Raw genomic sequence first — 16,854 nt, forward strand, 5'->3', positions numbered from 1 at the left:
TGTGGGTGGAGGCAGCATTAGGGTAATATTGTTAAAGTTGTTAAAAGGTGAACTATGAGGCGAGTGATCTTCACTCAACCTCAGAGCCAACGTGTGACAAAAACGGTCACACGTCGGCTCAGTAGATCAGGAAGTGAGCGAACACATACCGTCGCTCACTTCGATCATGTCCCTGCAGAGAGCTGTGACTGTCTCACTGCAGGGATTCCCCCCCTCCCTGATCCTCCAGCGCCAACTGGTGCAGGGGAGGGGGTGGGTACAGCTGGCTCTGCCTCTAGATAGGCAGAGCCAGCTGTGACTCACAGCTGGGTAGATCTCAACAGTAAGGTCGGGATCCGTCCTAGCTGCGGTGGTCTCAGTATACCATGAGCCGTAGCTCGCGATATACTGACCTTTGAGTCACGGGAGGATGCTTCCCCAAAAAACACCCCGGTCTTTAGCTTGGTTTTGAGCGCTTCTCCCCTCCTTTCTCTGATAATTATTTTTGTAACTTTATTCTGCATAAAACATGTAACAGTCATTTATAAAATTGTTTAAGAGGGTGTGTATACGGGTGGAGTTAAAGCGGGGTAGGGTAGGGGTTAGGTGGGCAACTGGTGCCGAGTAACTCTTAAGGCCTGGCTAGTAGCTCAGGACTTGAAATTTTGACTGCTGAAATATTTATAAAAACACAGCAAGTTTATACACAAACAGCAACGCTACATGCAAGATAGTACACCCATCAAGTTCTTTTCATTTACTGCAGGACTTAAAAAAACTATACAGGAGGTGACTATTTTAGTAACATTACAAACATTCCATGGTATTACCACCATCAACAAACACTGCTCTAGTGTTATGAACCCTAAGAGGCCCTGAGAACGTAAAGCCTTCCTGTAGTCCAAGGATAGGGAGCTGCAACATGCACAGCTGATCTGAGCTATTCCAAGAGTGGGGCTGTTAATTCAATTAACATTCCATTGCCTCCACTCTCCTGCATAGTGGAGTAGCAGAGCTATGTTTAGACACTGGCACAGTGCTTCATCCTGCCAATATACATTTACAGGCCATTACCACTTTCCAGTATTAAAGACTCCCTAGACCAGGTACATAGCAAGACTTGCATTGGAAAGAACCTTAGAAGTCCTTTTTGAAATGTCAGTGCTAAAAAAGGAGGTATTTTAGAGTCATGTGAATTTTGAATTATGCTGAATGCTTTAGATTTGACTTTTTCTCTTGTAAAGCCTGCAGTAGGTTAGCAAGCAGAGAAACTCTGCTCCCTCCACACAATGGTTGAGTGGTTTAATCTAGGGCTGCAGCTAACGATTATTTTCATAATCGATTAGTTGGCCGATTATTAAGTTCGGTTAATCGGATAAAAAAGAAAAAAAAAAAGGCTCCAGTGATGGACTACTATGTGATGCGCGGCTCAGGCTGCATGTGGAGCCCCGAACAGGCAAATCAATCGATAGCCGACGAATCTACGATCGAAAACGTTTCCAATCGTCGATTTTAATCGACTAAATCGATTAACTGTTGCAGCTCTAGTTTAATCCTTGCAAGATTTGAGAAAATCCAATATCTGATTGGGGTTAATAAGCCCTTAGAGATTGGTTTTTATCCAGTTTGCAAAATTGGAGATAAGCCTATTTTGCAGAGCCTAGTTCTGAATGAACTTCCTGACAGAAGTCATTTTTAGCACATAGGTCACAAGATTCCAGACAGGAAATCAGAGCTCACAAGACCTTGAGTGGCTTGTCAGTTTTTTTTGGCACAGGTATCTGTGCTCCGAAACAGCCCCAAAGCCTTGTTTTGTTATAAAGTCAGCAGTTTTGTTTTTTCCTTTTTACACATTCCTTCAAAACTAAAGGAAAAATGCAAAAACTCAGCATTTGTAGCATTAGGAGAAGATGCTCCACAGAAGAAAAAAAAAAGTTAGAAAATCCCCTACGTGATTTGTGCAGACTGAAACAGCAGTACATATTAGGCCAATGTAGATAAAGTGCTCTAAATGGAAACTGAAAATTTATGGTGAACCAATAAGTTCAATCCAGTGCATGTGCAGATGCAGCTTAGGGGCAGGACATAAGCTTTCATATTAGCTGCATTGACAACCCCCCCATGTTGTGCTATATGTAGCACGATTCAACACTATGAAAGTGTGAATACAGTCTTAATCTAGCATGCAAGTTTTTTTTGTATCCATAGCTTCAAAGCTTTAAAACTAAACATGAATAGATTTGGTAGCACATCTAAAATTAAAGGTGGCTCTTCTGTCAGTTTATAGACTGGACAATCTTAAGGGGACTGCTACTCAGACTCAAGACTAGTACCATACAAGAGTGTGCTGCACGTTGTGGGTGGTTCAGCAGCTCTGTTCTGTTTACACCCATGCAACACTTAAAATAATGTACTTCTAGGTAGGGTATTGAAGTTAAGAGTAACAGTTCTAGACATGAGCCATTAGTCACCTCCTGTCCAGAATATGCTGGGATATTAAGATACAAGTCAGCCACATGGCTTGACCAGATACAAGCTCTGGTAGTCGCTTATTTTGAAAAGTTACTTTACAATAGTCAAAGGGCAAAGAATTTTAACAATTACATTTGGCTTATCTGGAATTTTGCTTCATAGGCCAAACAGACCAGACTTTTACCTTGCCTGCTACCTACCTTCTTTATTCTCAAGAATGTTTGGTGCAAATCCACCTTCATCTCCAACATTTGTGGCATCCTGACCATACTTCTCCTTGATCACATTCTTCAAGTTGTGGTACACCTCAGCACCAATACGCATGGCCTCCTTGAAGTTTGATGCTCCTACTGGAAGGATCATGAATTCCTGCATAGCCAGCTTGTTACCAGCATGAGACCCACCATTGATCACATTAAATGCCTGAAACATGACAGATGGGACACGTTAAAGGTAATGATTTTCAGCACAGAAGCCCAGCTACCATTTGAACAAGGGTCTTGTGTGAAAGTCAGCCTAGTGTCACTAAAATAACTACATTTAGTGGAGCTCTCTTACAGATTTGCTTATAAAGCAAACCAATTGGAATTACTGCACATTAAACTGCTTAACAGGAATCTGTCAAATACACCAACATGCAGTCCTTCATATGCTGTATGTGTTCTGGATCTGATGAGTGAATTCTATGCCCCAGAACTCTGTTCATAGATTGAAACACTCCACATCTGTACACTCTGGGTTGGCAAACTGAAGTATTAAGCCATTGATCTGCATAACAGCATTTTTCAGAAAGTAGCTATATCTACACATTGCTTTCAAACTATGGAGGTTTGAGAAGTATCCATTTCACAACTTCAGTGCTGAACATCTGAGAGCCTTTGGTGGTTGCAGTGGAACACGCATGTAATCTGGGCACATTACAATAAAAATGTTTGTGTAAAGCCAACTATAGCCCCCTTTCCAGATGTACATTTTCCTTAACCAGATGACTAGCCTGCAGAAAATTCTGTGCATTGGGCCAAAATAGTCGTTCCGACTGTAAAACCCCAAAGACGTGGGACAGTCCAATACAGGAGATGCCAAAAGGCTGACCCATAGAGCATAGGAATATACCTTGCAGGCTAGGCAAAATAATATTTTGGCTGAAGGCACCGACGATATCTTCAGTTACCCTCTACAACACATGCTCACTACAGGTTTTATGAAAAGATGGTCTCATGTACTGGGATGCCATTCAAAATTAAGGACACAGGACTGATGCATGACTACATGTACATTACCACAATGCAAATATGTTTAAGTCTGCCTCAGTTTACCAAACCTGTAGTACAGGCATAGGTACTCCAGCTGTAGAGCAACTACAAATCCAATCAAACCTCTGCCTTTGGGAGTCCGATGCAACCGTAAGTCTTGAAATGCCTTTTGGGGCTTTAGTTCTACAACAGCTAGGGTGCCAAAGTTGCCTACCCCTGCTGTTGTAAAATGGGTCATTTCAATCTATATCTTGCCTGCATCTGAGATACAACTCAGATATTTCCACGAGACCCAATTATTCTCTGCATGAACACACTTGCACAGTATACATTAAAAAAAAGGGACCTTCCAAACTTACTGGAACAGGCAGGATGACCTCAGGGTTCCCAGCCAGGTCAGCAATGTGGCGGTAAAGGGGGACTCCCTTCTCAGCAGCACCAGCCTTGCACACTGCTAGGGACACTCCCAGAATGGCATTGGCACCAAACTTTGCTAAAAGTAAAAATAAGTTACATAATTGTCTTTGCACCTTAGGAAAGCAGAGCCACATATTACAGATCAGTAAAGCAGTTCCAAGGACACAAAGGTTAACCAATTGTGGCATTAACCACTAAACTTACCAGCTTAGGAGGCTATAGATGCCTCCCCCTCCCTCACACCCACAAGGTCTCTGTATCAGGTGGCTGCTGCTGGGTCCTCGCAGCTGAGGTAACGAAGGGAAGGGGAGGAGTCCAGTGACATCGACATCAACTGACTCCTCCCTCCTTCCCTTAGTTACCCATCACGGACAACTACATCACCCGACTCCTCCCCCCTTCCCTTCGTTAGCCGACAGAGCCACTTGGGGAGGGGGGGGGGAGAGGAGTCTGGTGACATCAATGTCTGTGACATCACCAGATCTCCGACAGAAGCCGGCGGAGAGGTGAGTACTTTGATCGATCAAAGAAATTAACGATTAATCGTTAATTTCCACACCCACTAAAATGATATATATATATATAAAGTTTATAGTAACAGATTGTGATCAAAGCATCGCTTGTGGCAATTGGGCCATTTCCAGCTGCCATATGGGAGAACAAAATGTTGCAGTCCATAAGGGCTCATTACAGTTTTGCTGTGACCAGAACATTGTTCAACCTTGGTTTTTGGTAACAGCTACTGTAGTCAGTATAAAAGTGATGGTTAAGGTTTTATAAAAACAAGCACATTTATTGTCTGGCATTGTTCAGATACCTACATTTGTTCTCAGTTCCATCCATATCCAGCATAAGTTTGTCAATCTTCTCCTGTTCCACAACATTTACATTCTGCAAGAGAGATAAAATATTCCACCTTCAGACTATTGACTCAATGGCCCATTTATGCATTTCATGTGATCCATGCATAGGCAACTGAATTCTTTACAAAAGGAAAAAAAATTAAAAAAAATCCACCTTGGCATCTCTTCTATCAGGCTGTAAATTGAATCAGGGGATGCCGTTTGGCTCTTCAGGTGCAATTGAAAGAACTATGGGGTAACCTTTCCATAGGTCTCTTTAGGGTCACAGGAGGACATATACTAACATCCTCCCGTGACCCAAAGCTCAGTATATAACAAGCTACTGCCTGCTATATACTGTGATGCAGCTAAGACAGATCACATCAATGCTGTCTAGATCCACCAAGGCTGGCTGATAGGCAGAGCTTGCTGTCATCTGTCATATCATCTGTCATATCTAGAGGCAGAGCCAGCTGAGCCCACCCCCTATCCTGTCTGTTCCTCCAGTCAGTGCTGGAGGAGAGGGGGGAATCCCTGCAGGGAGCAATGACTGACAGCCACTGCAGGGAGATTGGAAGTGTGAGCAACAGTATGTGTTCGCTCACTTCCTGATCTATAGAGTTGACGTGTGACAGTTTCAATGTCACATGTTGGCTCCAGCTATGAGGACGGGTGTAAAATTAACTCCTTTAACAGCACCACAGCCCTTAACCCATACGTTTTTCAAAACATTTATCAATCAACCATTTTACAGGGGTTGGGTAAACAGTTTACAGGAATCAATTAAGGAATGCATGCCGAGAAAAAAAGCTAGTTGCCAGTATATTCCTAAAGCCTTTAAGCCAATACAGCAACACTGCTGAAGATGCACTGCCGAGTAGCTAGGCACTGATGTAATCTGCAAGTTAAGCTGTGCACTCGTTAAATTAACCTGAAGCTAGTCTATCAAGTGTCCATGCACACCTGTTGCTGTAGATCTACAGTGAACCTGCCCATCCCTAGCATGCATACAAGTATCAATCAGCATGTTTAAGTCAAATAAGGCCTGTGAGAAAGCGCTAGTGAGGTCGATAATGATTTTGATGGAGGACATTCTGTGAATGTAGATACCAGTGTCATCTTTCAATGTCAAGGCCACAATAAATTAAATACCATTTGGTGCAATGGTTATTGCACTGTACTAGTGATCTACCCATTTTTTTCTGCTGAACACTCAACTAGTGCTTTTGCTGGGGCTTAGGTATTTATGAATTACATAGACTGGTTGAAGACCAAGCTGTCCAAGTTAAACCAATGTTCTGGTCTTTAAAAAAAGCCTCTATACATTTACCTTTAGGCCCAGTACACACCACAAAGGCTGCATTCCAGAGCGTTTGGCCCCTGGAATGAATGCAGGGGGGGCCAGCTTGCAGGGGTGGGAGGGGCGTGGCAGTGCACTCAAGTCAATGGCACCACAGCTACGCCCCCACGTGATCGCCTGCACCTGGAACGCAGGCACATTAGTGCCTGCGTTCTGGGCGATTGCACTGCAGGTGGGGGTGTGGCTGCAGTGCCATTTACTTCAATGCACTGCCACACCTCCTCCCACCCATGAACGCAAAGAGCTGGCTTGCGTTCTAGAGGCTGAATGCTCTGGATGCAGCCTTTATGGTATGAACCAGCCCTTATAGGCAGGCAAATATGAAATGCATATATAGTAAAGCTATTCTGTTTAGCAGCCAGCAGGTGGTGCAATAAAGACCATTTACCATCTCTGCAGAGCCATCACAAAACTGATGGGTGATTTGATCTATTTAGAACAGCTGAGACACCTCCCACTTGCTCTCAAATTTCACCAGAAGTTATGTGCAAGTGAGGAGCAAATGCTGGGTTCTGTTAGAAAGCCTAGTATGCGCTGAAAATCGTATGGTAAATTGAAAGAAAAAAAAAAATAAAAATGGGCACCGACTTGGTGACAACTAAGGAGATTTCCTTACACTGTTAGTCACCATGGCAGGTGGTGGAGAAACCTTGGGAGACCCTAATGACCTGACAGTTATAGCCACTCAGCTATTAAAAATGTTGTATATAAAACTATTTTCCAGCCAATTAAAAAGCCAATTTAAAACCTTATAAGTCATCTCCAAGAAATTTAAGTTTCCTTTTAAGAGAACTTAAAACAGATCAAACTTCAATGTTGTAGCATGTTGACTCTTGCAATAAGCAGTTTCACCTACTTCTATAAACCCACTTTGGCTAGTTGACAAAAATGTTAAGACAAACGAGTCAAGACAAGGTTAGCAAGACCAAATCCCGTACCTTTCCAACCAGTGCTGGTGCAAGGGTTTTATTGATGTGCTCAACGGCTTTACAGACACCTAGAAAGGACAAGTACATTCAATCACTGCACTTATCACACATTTGCATGCTCCAGCGACATTATTAGACAGACAACTCCTGCTAAAATGCCATCACACCAGGACTTGTTTTACACATGTTCACTCATCTGCATATTATAGTAGGTTTTAGTATGACCAGAAGGAAGATGCAGATCAGTGACCAGCAAAATAGTTTTTAGAGTGTCACTGACACAAGTTTAATGTAAACCGCTCTTAGTTTAACATGTGGCAAGTTACCTTGTGCCAACAGCACATAAAATATTCAGACTGTTGCAATATCTTGAATGGTTGTAGGTTATTAATATCATGCATTTCTAACTGGGCAAGCAGGAGAAGTGGGCTGCCTAGGAATGTCACTTTGGAGAAGTTAGTCAAACCCCATGCGCTGGGAGGAGTGCAGGGCACAAGCTCCCATTACCTGGGTGGTCAAGGCAGGTGCCAGAAACTCGTTTATATATTTCACAGCTCTTTTAACACCTAAGTAAAGGATAAGAAGACAGGTAAAGGATAAATAAAAAAAAAATAAATAAAAAAAAAGAAGAAGAAGAAGAAGAAGAAGAAGAAGAAGAAGAAGAAGAAGAAGAAGAAAAAGAAAAAAAAAAAAAAAAAGAAGAAGAAGAAGAAGAAGAAGAAGAAGAAGAAGAAGAAGAAGAAGAAGAAGAAGAAGAAGAAGAAGAAGAAGAAGAACACAGGAGGAAACAAAGACTGACAGCAATTTCCTAAAACCAATTACCCCATTAGCAGCAGCTAAAGCTATAAAACCATATGAATTCCAAAGAGGTCCCATGACAGAAAACTGATCAGTGCTTTGGTCTGACAGAAAGTTGCCATCTTGCAGCAGCTATCCATTATATGGGCTCTTCAAGAAATTACCCTATTGAACTATTAAACCTATACTGAACAAGTCAGTTTGGAAAAAGCACAGAAGCGCACCCCCCCCTAAAAACACAAAAAAAAAAAACTGAAAGGTAGAGACTTACCCTTTCCCAGGTAGCAGGTTTTATCATTATCACGGAGCTCAAGTGCCTCATAGATACCAGTGGAGGCACCACTGGGTACAGCAGCACGGTACATCCCTGCAAAGAGAAAACAGTCAGTGAGTAAGCTTCCAATATGGGCTTAAAACATGGCCAAAAGTTAAATCTACCATGATGACTTTGCCAAGAGAACAGATTTCACACGGGTTTTAGAAGAGCTGGACTTAATCTAAAGCTTTGTTTGCTCATCTTAACATCTCAAGCATCACTGGGCAGTCTCAATAAATGTCACATCTAATTGAGAACTTAAACTGTTGACATAACAAACATAAAAAAAATCTCATCACAATTCTGTACTCAGGAGCAAGAATTCTGCAAACTGTAGCTAATTATGAAGCTATGACACTTACCAATGCCTTATATTAAAAATATACCAGTAGGAAATCCCTAGATGTGGACCAATTATTGCAAAGGGGATTTTCCAGCTGGACAACATCAGTATAGCAGACCACTAGCACTTGGGAGCTATATACCTGTACTGTAGCAAGGCATAATACTCTGCTAATCCACTAGCAAGTCCAGGGGTCAGCAACCTGCGGCTCTTTCATCCCTCTGCTGCAGCTCCCTGTCCAGGGGTGGAACTATTGTCAGGGCCTGAGGCTGTGGGGGGGCGCAGCGAGTCCTGGGCCACCCCCTAGTGGAATATGCGGCAGTGCAGGGTCCCGGGGCCCCGCACTGCCGACGGGCTTCTCAGCAAGGGGGCAGGTCCTGTGACTCCTCTCCCAGCTGCGTCCCTAGTAACAGGCGGTGAGAGGAGTAGTGTGTATGGCTGGTACCCATGTGAGGGGTGTGGGCAGCCTGGGGGGGGCCTCTTACATGAGTATCAGCTGTACCAGGGGCGGCATGGCAGAGGTGACAGGGGAGGGGGTGGAGGAGGCCAGGCCACAGCAGTTAGGAGTTGGGAGGAGGTACAGGGAAAGGGACCCCGGCGACCAGTCCACCTGAGGCCCTGCAGAGCCCACCATATAAAGTATCGGATGGGCTGTGCAGGATCTATGGTGTGCTCTGCAGGGTCACTCAGGTGGGCTCTGCGGGGTCTCAGGTAAGCCCAGAGTCCAGTGCGTTACTAAGCCCACATATACCTATATACATGCTTTACATAGCATAAAAAGTAAAAAACTATATATGCCGTGTTATCTTCATTTTAGATGTCAAAAATGTTTTGGGGCTCCCGGTTTTTTCTTGTGGGAAACTGGTCCAAATGGCTCTTTAAGTGTTTAAGGTTGCTGACCCCTGGTCTAGTCAGACAAAAGCTTTGTAACAAAAATTCAGAATCACATTCTAGATTTAGAATCAAAGTCAATGCTTTTTTTGTAGTTTGTTTTATATAGTGAATTCAGGTTGTTATGTCCCTGTCCCCCCCCAGCACAATCAGTGCAGTCTGTGTCCCAACTGTCTTGATTACCAGAACTAGAAAGGAGAATACATGTGTATTTTATAGTTCTGCCTGTAAACTACAATGCAGGTGGGGGCATTAGTCATCTGTATCCAATAGGCTAGGTCAGGTCAAACCATTAAACAATCTGCTCTTACATACTACCACTAAGCAATCTTTAGTTATAGCCGTTACTTGTCAAACATTGCACCTCAAAAACAAAAAGGTATATTTTTATGAATGAACACCAAACAGCACTCACTGCTAAATGGAAAGTACAAGAACAGTTCACTCTATCCCAAACTGAACCTAGATTTGGTTTCATGCTGTGAACGGCATGGCAGGACCTCTCAAGACACCCGTTCATGTATTCAGCTGTTCTTGTACTGAAGACAAGAACTACTGCCAATTTAGCTCTAGGGAAGGCAAAGTGGAAAGTTACCAAATACAATAGCAGCAACTGAACACCATTTGGCCAGAATATGCAAGTGTTTGCTAAAGATGTGGGTACCTGTTATATGGCAAAACATTCAGTTAATGCCCCCCTTTATGTTTCTAATATACCCCTCAGCACTTCAGGTTTAGATTGCATTAGTGTGGCTAAGTGACACTGAGCTTCTAATCTGCGCACTTGTTCCATTTGTTGACTAAAGGACCTTTGCCAGAGATCAGCATTACAGACCACTACCAATTTGAGATGTTATCAAAGTAAGCCAGCATGCCACAGCTTGGGATTACTTTACCAATGATTGATCAAACCATTGTATCAATGCATCTGTGGTCAAGAAACTGGTTTCATTAATAAGTGTTAAAACATCTAATTTTGGGCCAATAGAAATGATGCACTCAAAATGATATGCTCCCCATTAGATGAACACAGCTTTTCCTTAACCATCATCCAAAGGTCCTTGACAGTCACATCATACAGCATTTGTCTGAATAGACTAGCTTTCATGGACCTATGGAGAAACTTTCTGCTAAACCACACCGTTTGGGATGGGGTGGGGATAGGATGTTGGGGAGGGATGTTGTTACCCACCTTTAGTTGTAAAGAGGTCAACCTCCACAGTGGGGTTACCACGGGAGTCAAGAATTTGCCTTGCATGGATCTTCTGGATGGACATCTTGGTGGTTTATCTAAAAAGAAACAGAAGCATAGTTAATCAATTATGCCTTATTTTTACTAGGGATGCACCAACAAGCGCTTGTGAAAATGCCCTGATACCAGGCACTAATGCGGTGCTTTCAATTTTTAATCCAAACCAGCTGCCCAAGGGCCCATGCTTGCTGGGAACCTTGCAGCAACTGTGGCAGTCAGCTTCTATAGAAGAGATTGAGGAAGTGCCCAATATGCGGCTCGTTCTGCTCCCACAGCCTGAGCCTGGAGTATGCCCGCAACATTCAGGTGCACACCCCAGACTCCAAATCCCCACAGAGCAGACACCTTGAGTCTCTCGTCCTAACACCCAAAATCCCCCAACTGGTATTTGGGTCCCAGCCATGCCCCCTCTGTGCCAGCCCCACCACTATTCCTCCATGGCAGTGCTGCACCCCCGTCTCCCACAACACAATTATTAACCTGGCTGCAGCGCCACTGCTCCCTGCTACTGGACAAGAGGGGGGCTGCCAGGGCTTCACAAAGAACTGGGTGCTGAAGGGAGTCATTGAGTGCTACCAGCAGAGCAAGGCAGTCACCCCCTGGTGCCAGCTGCGCGAGAAGAGCCCCAAGGAGGTGGCCAGTCTGCTACTAGTATGTGGTGGAGGGAAAGCACAGCAACCATGAGGTCAAGGCACTGGAGGCTATGTGGAAGCTGCACAAGGTGGGCAGGGTGTGATCAGGATTGAATTAGGACTGGAGCTGCTGTGAGCCATTAGGTGCCAGTTTGTAGGCAGATTCCACCAGACTGCAGAAAGGGCTCCTCTATAATCAGTTGCTTGTTTTCAGGTCATTGTGAAAGCTGCACAAAGCAGGCAAGATTTAAAATGAACTGCAGCTGCTGTGAAATATCAGGTGCCAGCATGGTGCCCCTCAACAGTAGGAAAGGGTACCACTTTGAATAACTGGTTTTTGAGCTTCAGGGTTGATGTGGAAGCTGCATAAAGTGGGTGTGGGGCAGTTTGGGTTGTAGCTGCCAGTTTAAAGAGATTCCACCCAAATGCAGGAAAGGGTAGCGGTTAGGGATGCACCAATACTGTATTGCTGGTATTTGTAGTCCCTCTACAGATTTGAGTCAGTGGCAAAGCTACCAGTGTTGCAATTGCGACTAGGGCCTGGCGCTCTACTGCTGCCCTAAAATCATTAGTCTATTGTTTTAGAAAAGTAGTCACAACTTTTTTTTTTTAAATCGGTATTGGTACTTGTACTGTAGAGAAAAAAAGTAATCGATGCATCCCTAATTTTTACAGTAGGCAAACATCCAAGTCTATAACCCCCCAAAAAAGCACCCAGGCAACATTAGGGCAGGGCATCCCAGGAGCCAGGTAAGCAATGTTCCTTAAAAGTTATAGCATGCACCTAGCTGTTGAGGCTTTAGTTAAGCCGGTTGCTTAAAATCCTCCTCACTGCTCATTTGGACATACTAGCTCCTGAATTGTCCATCAATACAAAAACAACCTTATCCCACTGCATGGTCCACACTGTAAAATAAATAGGGAATCTAGTACTGAAGGGATTGTATGGTTATGGCTGAGGCAGAACCCATTGCAGACAGACACCCTAGACATACAAGAAACAAAAGCAGAGTCAACCATATTGTATTTTTTAAAATGCAATTTGATAAGTTTCCAGGTGAGGGGAATAATCATGTAATGCAATGTTTTGCCTTATGCTCAAGCAGCTAGGTTCCCAACATGATAGAGAAGAATTTGGCACAACTGTCTAAGCAGTTTAAAGTACAATAGTAAAATAAATATAACATTGTTGGGAAAGGACATGGAAAGGAGGGATTAAGCCACCATTCTACAAAAGGAGTGGCTTGCAAGGACGTGATTTTATCCCAAGGACGAAGCATCCTCTGTCTTTCCCCATCCTACATGATGCTACAGTTCGTAGCCCAGCAAACCATTTACCAGTCGTTGGATTGGATCAGTCCCGAATGACGAAAGATTATTCAGTAGGTCTGTTCAACCCCCTGTATACAAACCCTGCTTGTAACGTCCTTGACTATGAATCTTCCTGGTTGCGGAGCCCTGCCTCCACTACGTCACAAATGCAGCATTTTGTTAACCCTTTGGATTCTGAATGTAAATATTCTCTTTTAACCTTACGAGATACTGTAGTTGCAGGGGACATCTGGCATTTAAAATTTGCCTTTCAAGTGAAGCAAGTGACAAATTTCTCATTTAAGAGCTGGCAGAGATGCTGGGTGTCTGAACACATCCTCCATTCATCAACATGCCAGCTCTCACGTAGAGTCTCCTCAGCATCGGGGCATGCTCAGAAAGATCAGGTCACACCGGTTTCAAGGGCACAGAGGGCAAAGCGTAACAGTGGACCATTGTGGGGCATCCTATAACGTTTCATAAGGCAAGTGGCGCAGAGGATTTTGTCTGATCGCCCATTTCAATAGAGATATGGGTGGTAATAAATTTGCTCTCCACACTGCCTCATAGGAAACAGCAGGAAACAGCAGGAGATCAGACACCATTAGCAGGTTTGCAAACCAGGCACATGGAAGCTTCTTAGGTGACCTGATCATATGTAGCTCAATCGCCAAATTCCTCAGTCCAGGGCACCTTTAACAAGCTAGTAATAGAACCTAGATTTCATGTCAGTCTGCCATTGAGGAACCATGTCTTCCACTATGCGCTGCAAAAAAAACAAAAAAAAAAAACACACCCACACCTTTGACCACGCCAGAAAGCAATGTACAGTGTTGCATGTTTTCCAGACAGTACAAAGGTTGACATGAAAGGACAGATGAACATTTACTGCAGTCAACACAAATCCCAGTCAGGTCAGCAGTGACCCACTTCTAAAGCCAGGCTCACTCAATGCCTAGAGATGTGCAGCTTTCATGTAGCCATTCTAATCCAGAACGGCGTTCTATGGCTGCCTTTAACCCATTCATAACCATGATATACCCTCCACATCAAGTTCTCTTAAAAGCTTCTGATTTGCATTAGAACACCTTGCTACAGTGCAGAGAAAGCTTGTGCTCATTTGCGGAGGGGGCGCATTAGTCATAAAATCACTTCCTTTCCTGCACAGGCTGGCCCCTGGCAACTGAGAGGTGGAAAATCCAGTGAATCAAGCAGCAGCATTGCTCATTTAAAGAAAAAGGTCTGCTGTGTGGACGTGCAGTTTCTCACACATTAAATTAGAAAACGTGACAAGGGGGAAACTAGTCATCCACACATTTGGATTTTCAGCAGCAACCTGGTCCCCATTAGGAGTAAGGGGATCCCCAGACTTCCCAATAAGCAAAGTGCAGTAATCAAATTCAGATTTCAGTTTAAGATGCGATTAAAATACTGAAATGCGATTGGCTGCGGCATTTTTCCTTATGAAAGTGTCCTTGAAGCCGGCTCTGATGACATACCTCCCCTAGCAACCAAGCCATTCTTACGGAGCAGATTTATTCCAAATACACATCCATATTACAGTTTACAGCCAGTCTCATACTTGCTTGGAAACAAAATCTGATTTTAATTCTGTCACATACAGCAGACCGTCAAAGGCTCAGCTGCTGACTTCTGCGGCCGCATTATATTATATTCCTGCACAGGCACAAAAATAGAAAACACTATCTTACTACGCAAGCCTGCGTTCCTAGCTTTATAACATGGCAGCCGCTATAAGACAGCTGCATGTACCACACCCACCTACCTAGTGCAGACACCAAATTTAATTTAATATCTAGCCAAGTTAACCCATTTAATCCCAGGTCTCTTAGCATCTTCAAGTACAGGCTTAGCAACACAAGCACCCAAGGGAAGGCAATGATGCAGTGTGACTCCACCGAGACAGCAACCATTTTAAGACGATGACTCAGTTCCTCTACTTGCAGTCATCTAAGAGGCTTGCAACCTATTGTACAAGAGAGGAAATAAAAAGACATTCTAGAATTTCAGCACAAGGAACATAAGAAATGCTCACACCTCATTGATGTCAGTTGAGCAGTAATGAATGGGCAGTTTTTGCAAACTGTTGCACAACGCAGCTGGCAACACAGCAGCAAAGGGGTTAAAGGTAAAAAAGCCTAAGTAAGGAATCAGTAACCCACCCTATGCATGGGGACTTCTATTTCTGTCAAGCAGCAGCTGAGACCTTAGCATCTGTCTCAGGCTTGCATGACTAGGGTCATCTTCACATTACATGAAGTTACACCGTCACCAAGCAGACACAAGATGGAAGCCATCTACTACTAAGCAACCATGTTTATTCTGCATGAGCAGGCCTTGATTCATTCTTGATCATATAGCAACATGGCAGAAGCCCAGCAGCAGCCGCCTTCGCTATTGAAAGTTGCTGTGTTGCATAACACAATATTGAATGCGATTAAAGGGGCCTCCGACACAGTTTACATAACAGTCTATTTTATATATTTTTTCTAGGAAAGTGCTATGGCCTGTCTTGGGGGACCCCAACACATCAATAGCTAAGAAATGGATAGCTACAGTATATGTAAATGGTATAATGCACAGCTAACTTCTGCATAATAGAAGACTCATGCAACACAGTATGTAATGGTCCTGAAGGGTGAACAGAGTTATCGGTAACCTCCTAGCTCCACCTGAGCTTACCTGCACTGCTAGTTCTCCGGTTTGCGACTGAGAAGAGGAGACGTTATCTCCGCGGCGATCGGCTTTTATACCCAGCGAACCCAGTACATGGCCACGCCCCCTCCGCTGCTGTCACACACGCCCCCTATGGGATCCATGGCTGTACGCTATTGGCTGGGAGACGCTCGTGCCACTGTACTGAGACAGACCGGAAGTGCTGTGCGTAGCTGTCACTCACAGGTGGCCAGGGGCTCTACGTGCTGCTGGGAGAGCGGTGCTGGTTGGGCTGTCTGGTGTTGTGTGTCATAGACAGAACTGGCAACTGCGCCATTGGAAGGTGCCACACAAATAGGCAACTCATGAATGTGGCTTCTGTGTACCGCTGGAGGAAGTGTATACCGATATCTGGGTGCTATGTTACTGCACTTTTACTAAAAGTAAAGAGAGACCTTTCTGTAACTTTGTGTCCAACACATGCAACATAAATTATTATTATTATACAGGATTTATATAGCGCCAACAGCGTGCAGCGCTTTACAATATAAGGAAGACATTACAATCACAATACAATTCAAGACAAGATGGGAAGGAGGGCCTGAGTTACAAACATCCGAGTTACATACGACTCCTACTTACAAACGGAGGCTATTAATGTACAGCAGGGGGTCCCAGGCTGCAGCCAAAGTGTACCACGTAGCATTTCAGTAGTTGTAATGCTACCATGCTCATGCCAATGAGGAGTGCTCGCCTTTTTGGGTCTGGTTTGCAGTACTATACGTACATTACAGGAAGTTGGCTCTTGTTAGACGTGCAGACGATGGGTGCCTCTTCTCCCGGGTCACTGTGAGGTTTTCCCTGCTGTCTGTATCCTCATTAGAAATATTTAATCTCACTTCCTGTCTTGAGACAACAGGAAGTGAGAGGAAATCTACCCGTAGGAGGGGACATTCACTCCTGTAAGAGTTATCATGGGAAAAAGGTGTCTCCAGAGAAGCTTTATCACCAATCCTTGTTGCCACGACAACCCAAAACTTTCAAAATCCAATTGTCACAGGGACAGAAAGTGAGGTGAAATCTTCTGAACAGGGGCGTACACAGCAAAACAAATGTTACAGGGGGGTTAACCCTTCCCTATGCTATCCAAAACTAAAAAAATTTTGGCTGGACTTACATTTAAAAATGTACTGTTCCAACTTACATACAAATTCAACGTAAGAACAAACCTACAGACCCTATCTTGTTTGTAACCCGGGGACTGCCTGTACACTGTTTCACTGTAAGCAAAGATATTCTTCTGCTGCAGGGCAGTAAATCACCTTTAGCTTCTCAGAAACCAGCGAGTGTTAGTTTTGCCACAAGCAACAAAGAGATATAGTT

General features: G+C 43.9%; 1 protein-coding gene and 1 pseudogene across 2 annotated transcripts in view; one reads left to right on the forward strand and one right to left on the reverse strand.

Annotated features, from left to right (window-relative positions):
* The window catches only part of ENO1 (enolase 1), a 20,472-nt gene extending 4,948 nt beyond the window's left edge, over positions 1 to 15,524 (reverse strand). The window contains exons 1-7 of one of the 2 annotated variants that reach the window (XM_018557509.1): positions 15,489 to 15,524; positions 10,793 to 10,890; positions 8,322 to 8,417; positions 7,262 to 7,320; positions 4,943 to 5,012; positions 4,064 to 4,197; positions 2,652 to 2,874 (exon numbers count right to left, since the gene is read on the reverse strand). In XM_018557509.1, the coding sequence (XP_018413011.1) occupies positions 2,652 to 2,874; positions 4,064 to 4,197; positions 4,943 to 5,012; positions 7,262 to 7,320; positions 8,322 to 8,417; positions 10,793 to 10,877 (667 nt within the window). In that variant the 5' untranslated portion in view covers positions 10,878 to 10,890; positions 15,489 to 15,524. The remainder of the gene's footprint in view (positions 1 to 2,651; positions 2,875 to 4,063; positions 4,198 to 4,942; positions 5,013 to 7,261; positions 7,321 to 8,321; positions 8,418 to 10,792; positions 10,891 to 15,488) is intronic. The other variant, XM_018557510.1, reaches the window with a different exon arrangement.
* On the forward strand, positions 10,988 to 11,588 carry LOC108787844 (annotated as a pseudogene).
* Positions 15,525 to 16,854: the final 1,330 nt, after the last annotated feature.

Source organism: Nanorana parkeri, unplaced genomic scaffold, assembly GCF_000935625.1.
Source record: "Nanorana parkeri isolate BGI_ZX_2015 unplaced genomic scaffold, ASM93562v1 scaffold287, whole genome shotgun sequence".
Classification (NCBI taxonomy): domain Eukaryota; kingdom Metazoa; phylum Chordata; class Amphibia; order Anura; family Dicroglossidae; genus Nanorana; species Nanorana parkeri.